General features: G+C 36.3%; 1 protein-coding gene across 1 annotated transcript; it reads right to left on the bottom strand.

The window, feature by feature from the left end:
- Positions 1 to 140: 140 nt before the first annotated feature.
- LOC139747663 (transmembrane protein 19) lies at positions 141 to 13,557 on the bottom strand. Its single transcript, XM_071660229.1, has 7 exons — positions 13,201 to 13,557; positions 10,039 to 10,146; positions 8,472 to 8,609; positions 8,143 to 8,292; positions 6,649 to 6,753; positions 6,256 to 6,471; positions 141 to 4,177 (listed from the first exon to the last, which is right to left on the bottom strand). Exons 1-7 carry the CDS (start codon positions 13,292 to 13,294, stop codon positions 4,026 to 4,028), a joined length of 963 nt encoding a protein of 320 aa, XP_071516330.1. The 5' UTR covers positions 13,295 to 13,557; the 3' UTR covers positions 141 to 4,025.
- Positions 13,558 to 16,148: the final 2,591 nt, after the last annotated feature.

The following is a 16,148-nucleotide window of genomic DNA, read 5'->3' as shown; positions in this document are numbered from 1 at the left end:
CTGCACTCTTCATTTTCCTCAAGCAGTTATCAAAACAGGTTTATATATTTTCTGGAAATCTAACCACTCTCAGCAGCTTGTTAATTTTCCCTTGTCACCCTCAAGTGGTTACAAAACAGGTGGAGTAAAAGATACCGAGTATAAAAATATCCAAAATTTATATTCAAGTATGCTCATCATACACAAATGAAATAATACAGTATTGAGAGTCTTCAGACTGTACTTTTTAACCATGCCTCAAATAATTTTGCATGTTTCTGTAATTAAGGTATGAAAAATATATTGATTTGTCAAATATAAATATAATATTGTCATACACAAAATCTTCATTTGAATGATATAAAACATCAGTACAGTATTGAGCCTGGCTAATAGTATTTAATCAAAACTGCATAGGTTTCTACAATAATCATTTCTACAAAATTATTTCTGAAAAATAATTTTGTACTAGCTCATACTTTAGCTCCTCCGAGGTAAGAAACTCCCAAAACAAGTTGCTCATGCGTTTCTTGAATATGTCATTCTGTATCCACAGTGCTGAGCTGTTATATAAGTAAACAGGAAACAGTTGTTGGTAATTTTTGAATGCCTCCCTTCAAAAATCAGATGTATTTATCAAGTACATATTTGTGTCCATATGAATATAACAACTATAATTATAGAGAAATTTGTGTTCACAATATGGCAATCCCGACTGGTCAAACATATGTATACGTTACACAAGTGCATTCTGGTAGAGTTGTAACAACAATACAATGAAAGCATATATATACACTGAGGGTTGAAATGTACAGACACTACTAAAGCTTTTCAGAGACTAAAAAGAAAAATGAGCCATTAAGAGCAGTAAGGTTTGTTACAAGTGCATCTTGCTACTTTTATGTTGGCAAAGTAGAGGTCTGTATGAGTATAATGGTCAGTAAGGTGCATTTGGCTGAAAATGTATTTTCTGTTGAGTAGCTTAGGAGTTTGAAAAATAATCAGTCTGAGAAAAGGTATCAAAGCAACAAGGAAAAAGCAGATTTGATGAAAATTAAATAAAATCTGTATTATTAGGTGCAGAAGGTGTCCTTATACAGATATATCTTCAACTTTCACAATTCAAACCCTTTAAAAATCAACCATAACTCAGGAGGCATAATATAAATTTCAGTGTCATGACCAAGATTAGAAAGCATATATTAAACTTTATATGCATATATGAATCTTAACATTTTTGTAAGTTCACACCAGAGGAAGAAATTAAAGATATAAGCCATCACAAATATTCACACTTATTGTTTCTGGACAATAAGCACAACGGCAACACATTAAGCACAACAGCAGCACAGTAAGCTCAACAGCAGCACAATAAATTATATATACAGTATATTAATATACTTAAAAGCTATGAATGATGATTTGTAATGAAAAAATTATGTATGAAGAGTAGTGGTCTGCCTTCCAAAGTTTGTTACACCATGAATATGACTGACTTTCACCCTGCTAACAGCAAACAAACCCAATAGTTTCATCCCTATCCCTCTGTGGCTGCTGATGAATGTAACTACAGACAAAGCAGTATCTTTTAAATGATAATCTTCAGCATTAGTAGAGGCTACATACTTTGTCATTTCTGACAGCATAAGTCAAGTTCAATACTGAAGCTTAGAGTAATGAAATCAATACTTGACTTACAAACGTCTCGTACTGTATACCTAAAATTCATTATGCATTTAAACTGCTAGACAACCAACACCTTGGTCATAATTTCTTCAACTAGAACCACTACTACATATAACAAACATAATTTGTAAGAACTTTCACATCAACTTGTACGTTAAATTGCTTATCAGAAAAAGTTGGTGAATGCATTTTATCAGAATCTGTAAGTACTGGTATCATAATCATCTACTTGCTGGTTTGGTGATGGTGTAATTTGACAAAATACAAACTACAAAAAATAATCATGCTAACTTACTCATAGCACAATAGTTGATTCATTCAATTCTTTTCCAAAGTGAAAAAGTCCTTCTTCTCCCTGTCCACACAATCATTACAACCTTTTTTTTAGCACTTTTATCATCTCGGGCTCTGGTAAGAAAATTACTGACACTCGCATGCATTTAAGTATGTGGTGCTACTGATACCTATCGAAGGCAACACCTTTTAGAGCAGAATTCTTAAAATGACAATCATAATGCCTTTAGTATTTACTTATATAATTTCGCCCTCTTTCTTTTTCAACAATATGGCACCCAACTATAGAACAAGGTATATCACATAACATTGCTACTGTAATTGCTGCAGCTCCACTCTGCTACAAATGAGTACTTTAAGCTAGATGTTTACAAACATTTAAAATCTCTCGGGTCAATTAGCATATATGCTTATGAAACTCCCATCTCGACAACCATTTCTTTTTCCATTCAACAAAACCATTTGATTCATATTGTATGTTTCACTTAATAGTCATTGCCGTTTTCTCATTCTACCCCAGTTATAGTATATGGTTCCTAACTGCCCTACATCTGATCCATTTTCAATTACTCTGATGATAAAAGGTCCCAGATGGATTGGTCCAGAATGCTTTAGTCAACTATATATGACTACACACAATATAAAAAGCAATACTTACACTACAAAATGTTCTCAAGTTCATAAGTACAAACATGGGTAAACAAAATGATCAAGTAATTAAAGTACATTAAAAACTTTGAAGATTAAAAAATTTAAAATATAAAACGGCCAAAAACATTTTGGCAATGGTTTTATATCTTTTTACAAATATATTTATCAAAATTTTTCCTGATAAAAGGCAAGTAGCTTGCTTCTGTCATTTTTTCATTTTAAGTTTGCTGTCTCTTAATGGGAAGAGAAACTGATGAGTAATAAACAATAGTTATAAAAAACTAAATGAAATACAAGAAAGAGAAATCAATAGCTACCATTCCCAGGTATTCATCACTAAATCAAACAGCCAACTGCCACATCAGATCATTTCTTCTACTTGCTGTTAAAATATTTTTACAGGAATAACACATTTGTATTCCACTATTAGTATTATTCTTGAGAAATACCAAGATTCTTGCTTTTCTAAAAGTCTAACTTTACATGTCACTAATAAGACAAAAGCTAAATGCAGTAAAATTTGTACCAGACAACTTAATATCTGGCTAAATATTTTATGACCATGATGTGATAACTATTCATGTGCTAACTATTCATTAGAACAATCATGAGGCTTATGTTGCATCCTACAGCCTCATCAAAGTTTTGTGCTTCACACCGTAAAAATGCATAACCTTCTCACTAAAAAAAATGGGGATAATCAGCATATTCATTCTATTAAAATGGATCACTTGAGCCTTCTGTCCACTGTCAGATTCACAAACTTTATCTATAAATGTGATCTTACAGTTATAACAGCACCAGTTTAGTGTATACTGCAGCTAGCTACATCTTTCCTTGTACGATGCACAGATCAGATTTAATACTGTAAGCATGTTAAACATATGTACGTGTATCACCACATTTTCAATAGTGGCTAGGGCTGGTCTTTAAACTATTTACTTTCAATTCTTTTTAGAAGAAAAAAAAGCCACCCCACCAAACGTGCACCATGTGACAGCTTTCTCCTCAGATATGCAAGTTACACTTCCTCATCTACTTACAAAAATCCATGATTATTCTAACATGAGCATAGCTACTATCACACTACAATAAATGCTCACAAAACTTGACCGTACAAACGTTCTAAAGAGAGCAGGTAACACCTCTGAGACCGAATCTTGTATTTATTTGTTACATGACTAAGAGCAATATGTCACGAAGTTCTTAAGCTCTGTAAGATTTAAAAGTATAGATAATGAATGCTAATTTCATTTTCTACAGTTTACCTTCTTAGTCAATAATCATTTTAAAAGAATATGCTTCCGAAAGTAGAAAAATTTATTCCCTGTCATTGATTAAAAAAGATTTAATCCACATGCACTCTCATTCATAAATATATTACCCATGTTCAACAACATACTCACTAAACCCCTTTACATGATTAAAAGGGCTACGCGTGGTAAGAAAACTGCAGTAAGGATAGAGCTGATAAGGTTTACAGCATGATTGTCTAAGATGTGAGAACCACAGATTGGTATTATGCCTTCACCTGGACGTTCTACTATTTTTCCATCTGAATCCATGCCTGAAAAGAAAACAATTCATCTTACATCAGCGAAACCTCTTATATTCAGTAGTCCAAGAACAGTTCCACCTAAAGACCAACTATTTCTGAAAATCATACATCTAAAATAAGCTTTAGTGAAATCTATGAATTCTAGGAAATATCACGATTTCTACTTATAGTTCTTGGCAAGGCCACTTAACAAAAAAGATGTTCCTCTTAAAGTTTTGAAACACAGGTGTAGGTGAGGTGGAACCTCCATAAAAGTTATCTTACCCAAGTCAAACTCGTAGCACAGTCTAGTCCTATGCTCACCTTTCCCAGTGCATTTTATTACATCACTGGTTTGCTGAATACTTAAAACCACACACTTCCACTTCTTTGTACTGCTTTCTAGTTAATTTGAGATGTCAGGACTATTTTTACCTGACACTGTGAAGGATGAATTTGTCTTTATACAGAAATTTAATACAAATGAAGGCAGCCATCCAACATTGTAAACAAAAGTCTCCAATGTCAGATGGTATGTACTTCTCCACTGGGGATGTCAAAGCCCCAATTGGAAAGCATGCCCTCTCCTTTCACCATAATATCCAAAACAGAGCACCCTACAAAATAAAACACTGTACCAAGTCAATGACCATTAACTATTTACCCATTAAAAAAAATTTTCCAACACATATCCATTTAGACACAATGGGTACCTAGTCCAGTGCTACATCCAAACACCCCCCCTTCCACCACTGACACTCTATGCTTAAACAAACCAAACCACAAATAACTCTATCATACCTATACAACTCAAACATTCTCTTCAACAACCATCCATCAACAAATCCACCAAATATCAACATGTAAAACTTCCCTCTGCTACGATATCCAGGATGTGCAAACATATACACAATCACCTTGCAGCCTTCCTCTCAAATAAAGATAACTAAAACTATGCTTTCCTAATTATTAAGAGCTCAATTTGTGAGTAGCAGGTTGCAAGCAACAATGTCAAGGGTCATGGTACCATCCTGTTTAGTTTGCTATTCTTACTTTCAGTCTCATTAAAAACTATCATCTCCCATAATAAACCATATATCTATCATACTTCTTATTTCATTTCCTATCTTCAAGTTCTTCCTCTTCCCCTCAACTTTCTAAATATCTAAATACAAACACATAATACTAGTGTATGGCCTCCTAGTTCCAAGAATCCTATACAGCAAAGACTATCCAAGATTCTAGACTGTATTTTCCACACATGAAGAGGACTCTGGTAGTAAGAACAAGGCCTCCTCAGATGAACATCTACTGTGACTTGCACTTCCCCAAATATGTGACTTTTCTCAAAGTTCCGACTCTAATGAATTTAACCTCATCTCTTTTCATGTGATCAATTATACTACAATATTCACCTACATTCTGCTTCAAAGGGGTATTATATACCTATTCTAACATCAAAATGCCTTCATGGTTGATAGAAAAAGGAGCATGACAAATGAAATGGGAAACTTACCAATCTGCCAATTTAGGCTCATCATCAGATCAACATGCAACCAATGGTATCATGATAGCCACAATAAAGATTTTTTTTCTAATTCTTTTTTTTTCTAATTGCTTTTCCCTTCTATTGTGGCGATTTGGACATATCTGTGGGAGGTCTGCAGGTATTACAGCAAAAAATTAGAAGCAGAAATACAGAAACCACATAAAGTATCACCAACTTAGTGTATTCTTGCAACTTGACAGTAAACAGCAAACCAGTAACCATATTTCACTTAAGAAAAGGTGAAACCAGTCTCACTTCATGGGCATAAAGGCTAGAGTACAATACGGTGGATCACATTAGGTATGTATTGATAGTGTTTTACTGTTTCTTAGGCTTTTGTGTGAGATGTCATCCACACAGCATCCATGGTGGACCCTAAATTCTTTGTATATTCTCAACAACTCCTTTCCATAATACATACAAGATTATGACATTCGCAATCCTTAAAATCAAAATGGAAAATTAGTGTACAGCAAATTATTATTTCATACATGACCATTTTCAATACTGTCTTGTCAATCTTCACAAAAATGAAAATTTTTTCAATCATCCTACTGACCTGAGAACTGCATGGTAGCCCCAAGCAATGAATCAATAACACTGCCCAATAGCCCCCCAGCTGCTCCAACAAAAATAACAGGCCACTGAGGAGGGGCAGAGATCATGACAGGGTCGGACACAAGCATCAGAAGTGTAAAATAGTGCCCAAGGCCCACCAACAGTCCTCCCAGAAAGCTTACAAGCAGACCCACAAAGCTAATGCCACCATTTGTACCTAAGAAAAGGGAAGAAAAATAAACTTAACAAAACAATGTTCAGTAATATCAATGATATTTGATATTTCACACAATAATCATTTGCATTTAAGTCTAAATTAACAAGTAGCATACTGCAGTTAAGCACATTCATAGGCTTTGACCACATGGTCATATTGCCTCTTGCCACAACATACCTCGTGGTACAGGCTGCAAGGAGGTGATGAGCACAGGCTCACCAGAACTGAAAACTGTTCCAAGCTCAGAGGCCCAAGTATCTCCATTGCAACATGACAAAGCTCCTGTCAGAATATAACCACCATGTTTGTATGTCTCAATTCATATTTAACTACCTTACCTCAACATAATTTCAAATTCAATATTACAGTATCTCCACGTTTTTATCTAACTACCTCATGATGGCTTTGTCCAGCAACAAAGCAGAATGTATCAAACAAACCCTCTTCTACCCAACAAGACTTTAGCAAATCTTAAAACTTTTCTTCCATTCAGACACCCTCTAAAACAAGTGCTCTTTCTATCAGTTTCTTGTTTCTTATTAACCATCTGCTAATTATACTGTTCACTTCACTCAGAAAATTTTCTGTCATTTTCTCCTAAGTTCATACAATATCCATACTTTATCAATAATTCTATTAGAAGTTACTGGACTGCCAACATATGGTTTCTCTACAGGTAAAACATCACTCTCAGCTTGGCTGTGTCATTATCAATGGCTGAAAAGGAATACAATCAAGTTGAGGAGCTTCTCACCCCAAACGAGCCCATCATATCCTGCTCATACCTGGAGCACAACCTCAAAACCACAGGAGCTCTATAAAAGGGGATATGCAATTAAACTGAACTAGGTTCTATTAGATCTAGCTCTGAATTCCTAATCCCAACATTTATCAACTCTTTTAAGGTCCAAAACTCCTTCAGTGAAAATCCATCTCATATATATATATAGATATATATATGATTAAACCCTACCAAACATTCTTCTGTTACATACCAGCATTTTATAAGTATAATCTTGGTTCGACTATTAGAAATAGACCATCACACCCTCTGATGACTCTCTTCAGTATTTCACCTATATCACATTTTTTTTTTACTTCAATTCTACCATTCTTACAGAAAAATTTATCCACATATCTACACTGACAATTTTATCTGTTGTCCAAGAATTCACTTGCACTTTGTTTAACTATTATGTAAGGGAAGCACCTGTTTTCCACTTGCAGAAAGAAATTCTTACTTAAGTAAAACAGGAAACAAAGATCACTCTCCTAACTCAGAAAGAAATCAAACCATTTAAGGGTGGAAAGAGGGCTCTCAAACATGGAGCAAAACTGGCAAGACATCTGACATTGATAAAAATGGAAAAGACAAGTATAAAAAACAGGGAAGAAATAACTTCTCTATTCTATCTACAGTATTTCATATTCCATTTCTTTCTCATGCTTTTTGCCTACACAATAAAGAATTTGCACTCATTCATCTTTGTACACACATTCTTCATTCAAACATTCATTTCTTATTAACTTTAACTTGTAAACTCCAACCCCCTTCTCTAACTCTCTAATCTCAAGGTAATTAATTTCCAACAGCAAAGAATTTAGGAAACACAGAATATAGTGATCTATATAATACATTTTCCGTAAAACTAAATGATGCAGTACACAAACCTAGAACTGCTAAACTGATCCATGAACAGCGGTAGTTGTACACCATGTCAACTGGATGTTCTCCACACCCACAATCCATCATATAGAACCAAGATAACAAGCTGGCCATTCCACCATTGCACACTACTTGTACCCAATTGCGCTCACCTCCTAAAAATATATGTAAATCGTGATTACAATTAACTTCATCACATTCTATTACAGCACAGATAAAAGTAGAACACTATCATTATATCATTAACTATCAAAACCCAACTTGAAAACACATTTAAATTCTTTCAACAGTTATAATTTCTACAGTTACATTAAGCAAACATCTACCTACTTACCCTCCTTAAAGTCTTCTTCAAGCTTCCTCTTCTTCTTGGACCTAAATTTTGTAGCTTTTGAGGATGACACAAAGAACACCAAAAGATTGACAAAGAAGACATAGCTCCCCAGTGTCAGAAGAAAGCCTACAACCAGACCTATGGGTAACAGCAACAAAATGGTATCATGTCTATTCTTGCAACCCTTTCCATGCACAGTATAATGTGTAAAAATTATATGAAACACTTTAAATTTACAGAGATCATACCACAAATTTAAATATATATTTCATACATATCCGCCATTTCCCACATTAGTAAGGAAGTGCTGAGAACAGGCCTGAGCCTTGGAGAGAAAATCCTTACTTGGCCCCCTTCTGTGTTCCCTCTTTTGGAAAAGTAAAAACTGGAGGGGAGGATATATATTCATTTTTTTCTGTTTATTATACTTTGTCGCTGTCTCCTGCGTTAAAAGGTAGTGCAAGGAAACAGGCGACAGATTGGCCCAATTCACCCACATACACATGCATATACATACATACACGCCCACACACTCACATATACATACCTATACATTTCAACATATAAGTACACATACATACAAAGACATACACATGTACATATCCATACTTACTGCCTTCTTCCATTCCTGTCGCCACCCCACCACACACAAAATGGCACCCCCTTCCCCCATGCAAGCACGAGGTAGCACTGGGAAAAGACAAAGGCCACATTCGTTCACACTCAGTCTCTACCTATTATTGTAATGCACCAAAACCACAGCTCCCTTTCCACATCCAGGCCCCACAAAACTTTCTATGGTTTACCCCAGACGCTTTACATGGCCCGGTTCAATCCACTGACAGCATGTCGACCCCAGTGCACCACATCGTTCCAATTCACTCTATTCCTTGCACGCCTTTCACCCTCCTGTATGTTCAGGCCCCGATCACTCAAAATCTTTTTCACGCCATCCTTCCACCTCCAATTTGGTCTCCCACTTCTCCTCGTTCCCCTCACCTCTGACACACATACACACACACACACACACACACACACACACACACATATATATATATATATATATATATATATATATATATATATATATATATATATATATATATATGGAGTGAAAACAATTTTGAGTGATCGGGGCCTGAACATGGAGGAGGGTGAAAGGCGTGCAAGGAATAGAGTACATTGGAACAATGTGGTATACCGGGGTCAACGTGCTGTCAATGGATTGAACCAGGGCAAGTGAAGCATCTCGGGTAAACCATGGAAAGTTCTTTAGGGCCTGAATGTGGAAAGGGAGCTGTGGTTTCAGTGCATTATTACATGACAGCTAGAGACTGAGTGTGAATGAATGTGGCCTTTGTTGTCTTTTCCAAGTGCTACCCCGTGCACATGTGGGGGGAGGGGGTTGTTATTTTCATGTGTTTCGGGGTGGCGACGGGAATGAATAAAGGCAGACAGTATGAATTATGTACATGTGTATATACATACACATATATATACATGTACATACATACACATGTATATACATACACATCCACACATGCAAATATACATAACTATTACTTACCACTCATGGCACCACTGAAGGAGAGTGAATGACGGCGTAGACCCCACCATGCCACAATGATGGGAAATAATGTCGCACTCAACCATCGAGCAGGTTCTACCACCTCAACTGGAAAACAAAGCAAATACTAATATCAATAAGCAATATAATCACACATAAATATTACTGATATACTTAGATGGTTTACAGATGGGCAAATGGGTAACAGTATACATTCTTAAAAGATATGTGCAACGTATCCTGTGCATATACATTTCATTCAATTTTTCTATGCAATGAATTTGTAATAAAATGTCTGCCTTCCTTAGCTGACATCACTATACAATCATATCATCCAGTGACTTGAAAATAAGTCATATCTACCATCCTGATAAAAGGTACCACCTGGGATAGAGTTCAGCTAAATGAAGGCCTTATGATAATGACTACCATTCACCATAACTAACTTTTAATATACTTTGGTTTAATTTTGGGAGCCATTCCCTACAACCTAAACTTAGTGATACCACAATGACATATCATATTAGGTGTCTGGGTTGTGAGCCTTATACAGTATACTACCCGTAAACCATGGTATCTATTGCATATACACCTCAACAGCATACTTAAAGACTAAAGAAGACTACAGAGCAGAAAGTTATTACTCTTATGCAACCTTTATCAAAAATTCACAAAGAACTGGAAACCCTGCTGCAGCCAAACAGACAATACTAGGGGAGAATCTTGCAAGAACTCAGTGAGAGATATGTCACCAAATTCAATAGTGATTTTCATTAAAAATATTCATCAGTCTATCTAACTCTATCAAAACAACGGGCTCTCAATTGAAATGAACACAAATTAACAAAAGAGTTTTATGATAAGCCAATATTTAATACATTTATCAAACGGTCTTGCATAGTGATTTTCCCATTGCCCGAGTAACAGAAACTATGTGCTTGCATAACAAGAAAGTGAATCGTCACAGTGTCAAAAAAATAGGATACTGCACATCAAACATCTGACTGAGAAGATTAGCGAGTTGGGGGAACATGGATACATTAAAAATAAGGGACTCAAGTCCATATGTGTATAAACGTGATGAAAGACGAACTCGACAGAAAATCAAATTTACTTTTAAATCTCACCTAACCTAAAAAAAAATGACATAACAGGTGTCCCTAAATAAGAACTGCAAATCAGAGGAATTAAAAAAATAACACTGAAATACAGTATCAGTGCCTTTCCTCTTCTCTAATAACACAGTGGAATTTGGATGTTTTATATTTCTACAATTAAATGTCCATAGTATGCAAGGCTATGAAAATCAAGGAAACTATGGGATAAACATAGTCAGTGATACAACCCTACGAAATTAACAAACCCGACGAAAACTTTACATACATTCACAGAGCGATCGAGATTTACTCTAATTTTGAGCGTTTTAATGGACATATACCACTGTTGGTACTGTATATGTGCTGGTATGTATCTGTGATGAATGTACATAATGCCCAGCAAATGACATTTAAATATGCTTTGAAAAATATCATATATTTTGCTTGTACTGAAAATAGGGCTTACATCAAATCATCATCATGGATAACCCTGAACAAAATTCAGATACTATACAATCTATTTTGATCAAGGAAATCCTCACAAACAAAATTCACATACAATTTTACAAATAATTTTAGTTGCTCAAGAAAATAAATGCAAATTTAGGTAAAAAAGTGTATGAACAGGATTCAATAGCCACTGCATCATCCTATGCAGGTATTTTAACAGTAGCAAATGGGTTAACTGGAGTCTTCCAAAAAATGTATCTATCCCATAGACTGCTGAAATTATACATCCACTTGACACTTTGTTCAGTTTGCCATTCCATCCCCTCAAGTTGAAATTCAGTCCCTTTGGTAGATGTAAGGTATCACCTTTTCAAAGTACTGGTAATTGGTGAAGGAATTACTTATACATGCAACGCCCAAGCAAATTATTTTTGGGACACGTAATGGCATCCAACCTGATGCCACCATGTATTACCATAGCATACCAACAAATCCCAGCCTGCAATCCAAGGTAAGGACAAAAAGGCACAAATCAAATGTGTCATATTCTATTTGAAAAGTACCACAACTTATTTATTGTTAAGCAAATTACTCTGTCGTTAGAGGAAACCTTCAGTGAAGAAGTAAACACCTATGTTTACATATCAAACCATTTAATGCATGGTGTCATCCAATGGGTACCCAAACAATGATGAGTCTCCTTTAAAACTACAAAAATCAGTCAAATCTAGACAGCATTTTTCATCATCTGATCCAAATCATATCATATTTGCATGTTAGATTAGTTTTAAAAATCTTATTGTACACTGTCATCTAGCCCCACATCCCCCCCCCCTCCCTCCTTGATAACATTACTTATGGCCTATTTGTTTCTAAATGACAAGAAAATCTAATGCTATAATAAGAATCACATGCTAGAATACCAAGCTTCACAGCCCTCCCTACTGTCGAAATATATATATTGTAGAATTAAAATCATCTATCAATAACACCCTCCGGATTTATTGTGCTTTCCATTTAAATACTATCATTGCAAATCAGTCAGTGATATCCTAAAGTGTGCTTTCTGTGCCCTTAAAATCAAAACCTTTACAATGTAAGTCTTACCTGACCATAGAAGAAGGTATAAAATAACTACGGGGTTCATTAGTCTGTTTCGTTTTCATAAATAAGTAGAAATGCACCAACGAGAGATAAGTAAACACATTAATGACAACAATAAATTTCACACCCCAGGTCACGATATGAATATTTATATCACATCCAAGTTTATGGGAAAGAGGAATCATTCACGCTAAAAGATCCTGATCAAGAATGTGCTCTAGGGATTAACTTACTGCCTTCACCTTAAACATGACTGGTGCGTCTGGCAGCGGTGACCAACAGCTATAGCTCCCTACGATTCTATAAAAAGTATTCCTTATCTTATGGTTCTCACAACTAGAAATCTCAATCAAATTCATGGATATGCATGTTCTATTACACACCTCACAGTAACATTCATAAACTTGTCAAACATCAGTAGAGGTTTGTGTTTACTTAAAAGTTACACGGGCGCATTACATTACCTGGAAGTTCCTATGTGCGACGGCAGTCAAAACCCTTTACTACATACCTCCTACGGTAGTCGACAGGAAGACATTCGTGAGCCACAGGATGCTGGACACTGGCAGGGTAATCAGCAGCAGAAGTAAAAACTCCCGCCGCATGGTGGAACGTCTCAGGGATGAAGTATAACTTGCACCCACCAACCACCACAGCGTCAGGCCAGTCACTGCAGTGCCGTCTAAGCCCGAGCTCCATCAGGCCTCAAACCTCACCCACTGCTCGGTGGCGAGTCTCGACGGGGGACGTGACTAGTGTCTGAAGGTGACTAACATAAAATGATTTGAATATACGTACATATGCTGATGAAACTTATAAGCGATTACTTCCACAGTGACGTGTGTATCCAGTGAGTGAATACCTTTACCTTCGGTCTCTCCGATGGAGGCAGAGTTGCCAATGCGAAGTTTCAGATGGCGCTAGATTCACTCCCCCCAAAAAAGCACTAAGCAAACGATAAACTTACCAAAATGACGGCAAAAAGAAAGAGATCGAGGTATTTCTGCTTTTTTTTACGTGTTGAATTGTTGATACAAAATTTAGGCGCTAGGTCTCTATTAAAAGCGTTAGATCAACCGCCCAAAACGCTAAGTTGGCAACTCTGATTCATGGGGAGGATTTTTTTTTCTTTTTGCCGAATGAATTAAATGGTTCAGGAAAAACTGTACCATACTCAGTAATCTCAAGAGACAGGTGAAATAGGTGTAAGAATGAATTGTCTGTAGGCTCAGCTGAGATATGTAAGGGTCACTTAAAAGAATTTCACGTTATCAACGTTTCATTAAAGTATTTGGTTTATTCTGCTGAGATGGTGTGCTGTATCTTCAGTGTATGGTCTTAAGTCTACATGGCAATGAGAAGAGAAGCACTTGCATAACAGATTTCTTAACTTATTAGGCCAGTCTTGCTATAATAGGCATACACGAAATCATATATATTGTCTCCGTGTAAGGTAGTATGGGTCATAGGCGGCAGAATATGGAAGGTCTAGGCTTTTTTTTTTTTTTTGTATGGATGGAAATTTCAGTGACCTGGAGATTTGCGATTTGCAATTTCTTAAACACTTTTTCAGCCAAAAAAAAAAGGAAAAGAAAAAATCTGATGAGCAGTCACGTATGGGTGAGATTAAGACTACTTAAGAAGTTACAAGTTTGATCCCAAAACCCTTTTTTTTTTGACGTATAGATTTGAGCAATCTCGATAGGTAAAAACGTAACGCAGGGTTTGCAATATATGGGTCATGTATGGATAGATTTGCTAAACGGGTGGATAAACATTCGGTACATAAAATACAGACATACAGGATACATGTGAAGTGATGATATGAATAAAATATCATTTCATACTTCTTTCCAAGTGTGTGCTCTTGTGTACATGCAACATTGCCTACGTTGGCTTGTGTTTGTGGATTACTTGGGTTTTTCGATATTCATTGATTGCTCTGTAATGACCTGTTCGTGTTGTATAGGGAGTCACGCTCGTAGGGTCTCATCTCTTGATCATTCTGTCTCATACTTCTTGTCTTGTATTTCTCTTTGTTGTGTGCATTAACCACTTCTGAAGACGGTGAAATCCTCATGAGCTAGGCCAATGGAAGTGGTGATGAAAGATGAATAATACCTTGCGTGATTATCTGATTGACTGGAGGGGCGAGCACTCGGGATCTGGGAATCGAGGAATTTTGGGGGGTATTTGCAGTAGGATTCTTGGAACTACGTAGCTCAAAAGGTTGGAAAATTGGAAGAGATCTTATGGCTTAACGAAGATGCTCCTGTGTCAGTCGAATGAATATTCTCTGTATTAATATCATGAACACATTTTGAGAGAGTAGTGGTCTTCTAATACAGTAGGCTTACGGTCGAACGAAATGATCAAGCCCAAATAATCATATGCTGCTTATCTATTTACTATAATAACTAATTGCGTGCAAATAAAAGCTGCAGATTTTAATGACTGACTTCAGGAAAATAAGCGCTCCGCTATAAAAAAAAAAAAAAAAAATTCGTTTGGCAATGAGGAAATCTCAATAAAATTTTCTCTACAGAGTATGAGATGCTTCGAAAACAAGATTTGGCTGTCTCGTCTGCATCCCAGTTTTGAAGCACTGGCAGCCTTGCAGCAACATATCTCTTTTCAGTGCAACTCTGCTATTTTCCTTACCCTAAATACTAATTCATTTGCCTACTCTGCGTAAGCTGAGGGGCCTTAACGCTGTGTTAATCGACGGCTTAAATATCGAAATTCATGACGAGGCGCGTTACTCTTGTTAGGTAAGAGGGTCGTTACTTCGCAACATCCTTCGTGCCTCTGAAATTTACCCCAGCATCAAACCAGACGAAGAGGGTGACATAAAGATATGTAGACACATCGATCATATCCCAAAAAGCAAAGTATCCTAATTCATTTCATTGAGTTTTTCTTTCCCGACCTCACATATGGGAACTTAAAAATCAAATCTCGGAAAATCGAGATGAGCTTTCGTATTTTCTAACGTAAAGCTAGAATTCAGCTCCATTTACTGGTGTTTTGCCACCTCTAGTAACTTACTTCTTTCCGGCCATAAGAGAAGTACCCCGTGGGAGTGCAATGGACGTTGAAAATTCGTGTCCGAATTATATTCATTGGCAGGACAAACATCAGAACTTGCCAACGATGGGGGTGACGTTTTAGCAAATCAATGAATTTCGCGAGCGGACTAATAGACCTGGAATGAAGTTTCGTAGTGGGCCATGGGAGGAGAAACCTTGTTATCAAAATACATATCCGTAAAAGGTTAGATTACCTTTATATCTAACAACATACATACGTGACATACTTTTAAGAAAGGTTATTACTATGCCATCAATTCGTTCTCAACTGCGAAAGTATGAATATTATACCCACTTAAACTGAGTTCAAACACGAGCCCAATGATGATTCGATAATTTCGAACTTTCGATGATACTGAAGGTTGGAAGT

The sequence above is a fragment of the Panulirus ornatus genome, chromosome 69, assembly GCF_036320965.1.
Source record: "Panulirus ornatus isolate Po-2019 chromosome 69, ASM3632096v1, whole genome shotgun sequence".
In the NCBI taxonomy this organism is placed as follows: domain Eukaryota; kingdom Metazoa; phylum Arthropoda; class Malacostraca; order Decapoda; family Palinuridae; genus Panulirus; species Panulirus ornatus.
This window is presented reverse-complemented; position numbering and strand designations above follow the sequence as displayed.

What these genes read in the sequence shown, in the direction of transcription:
- LOC139747663 (XM_071660229.1), bottom strand. Translation starts at nt 13,294, where the DNA reads ATGCGGCGGGAGTTTTTACTTCTGCTGCTGATTACCCTGCCAGTGTCC. An exon ending in TGAAGAAGACTTTAAGGAGG is followed by an intron (nt 8,293 to 8,471) that starts GTAAGTAGGTAG and finishes ATATATTTTTAG; the next exon opens with GAGGTGAGCGCAATTGGGTA. An exon ending in GATCAGTTTAGCAGTTCTAG is followed by an intron (nt 6,754 to 8,142) that starts GTTTGTGTACTG and finishes ATATTCTGACAG; the next exon opens with GAGCTTTGTCATGTTGCAAT.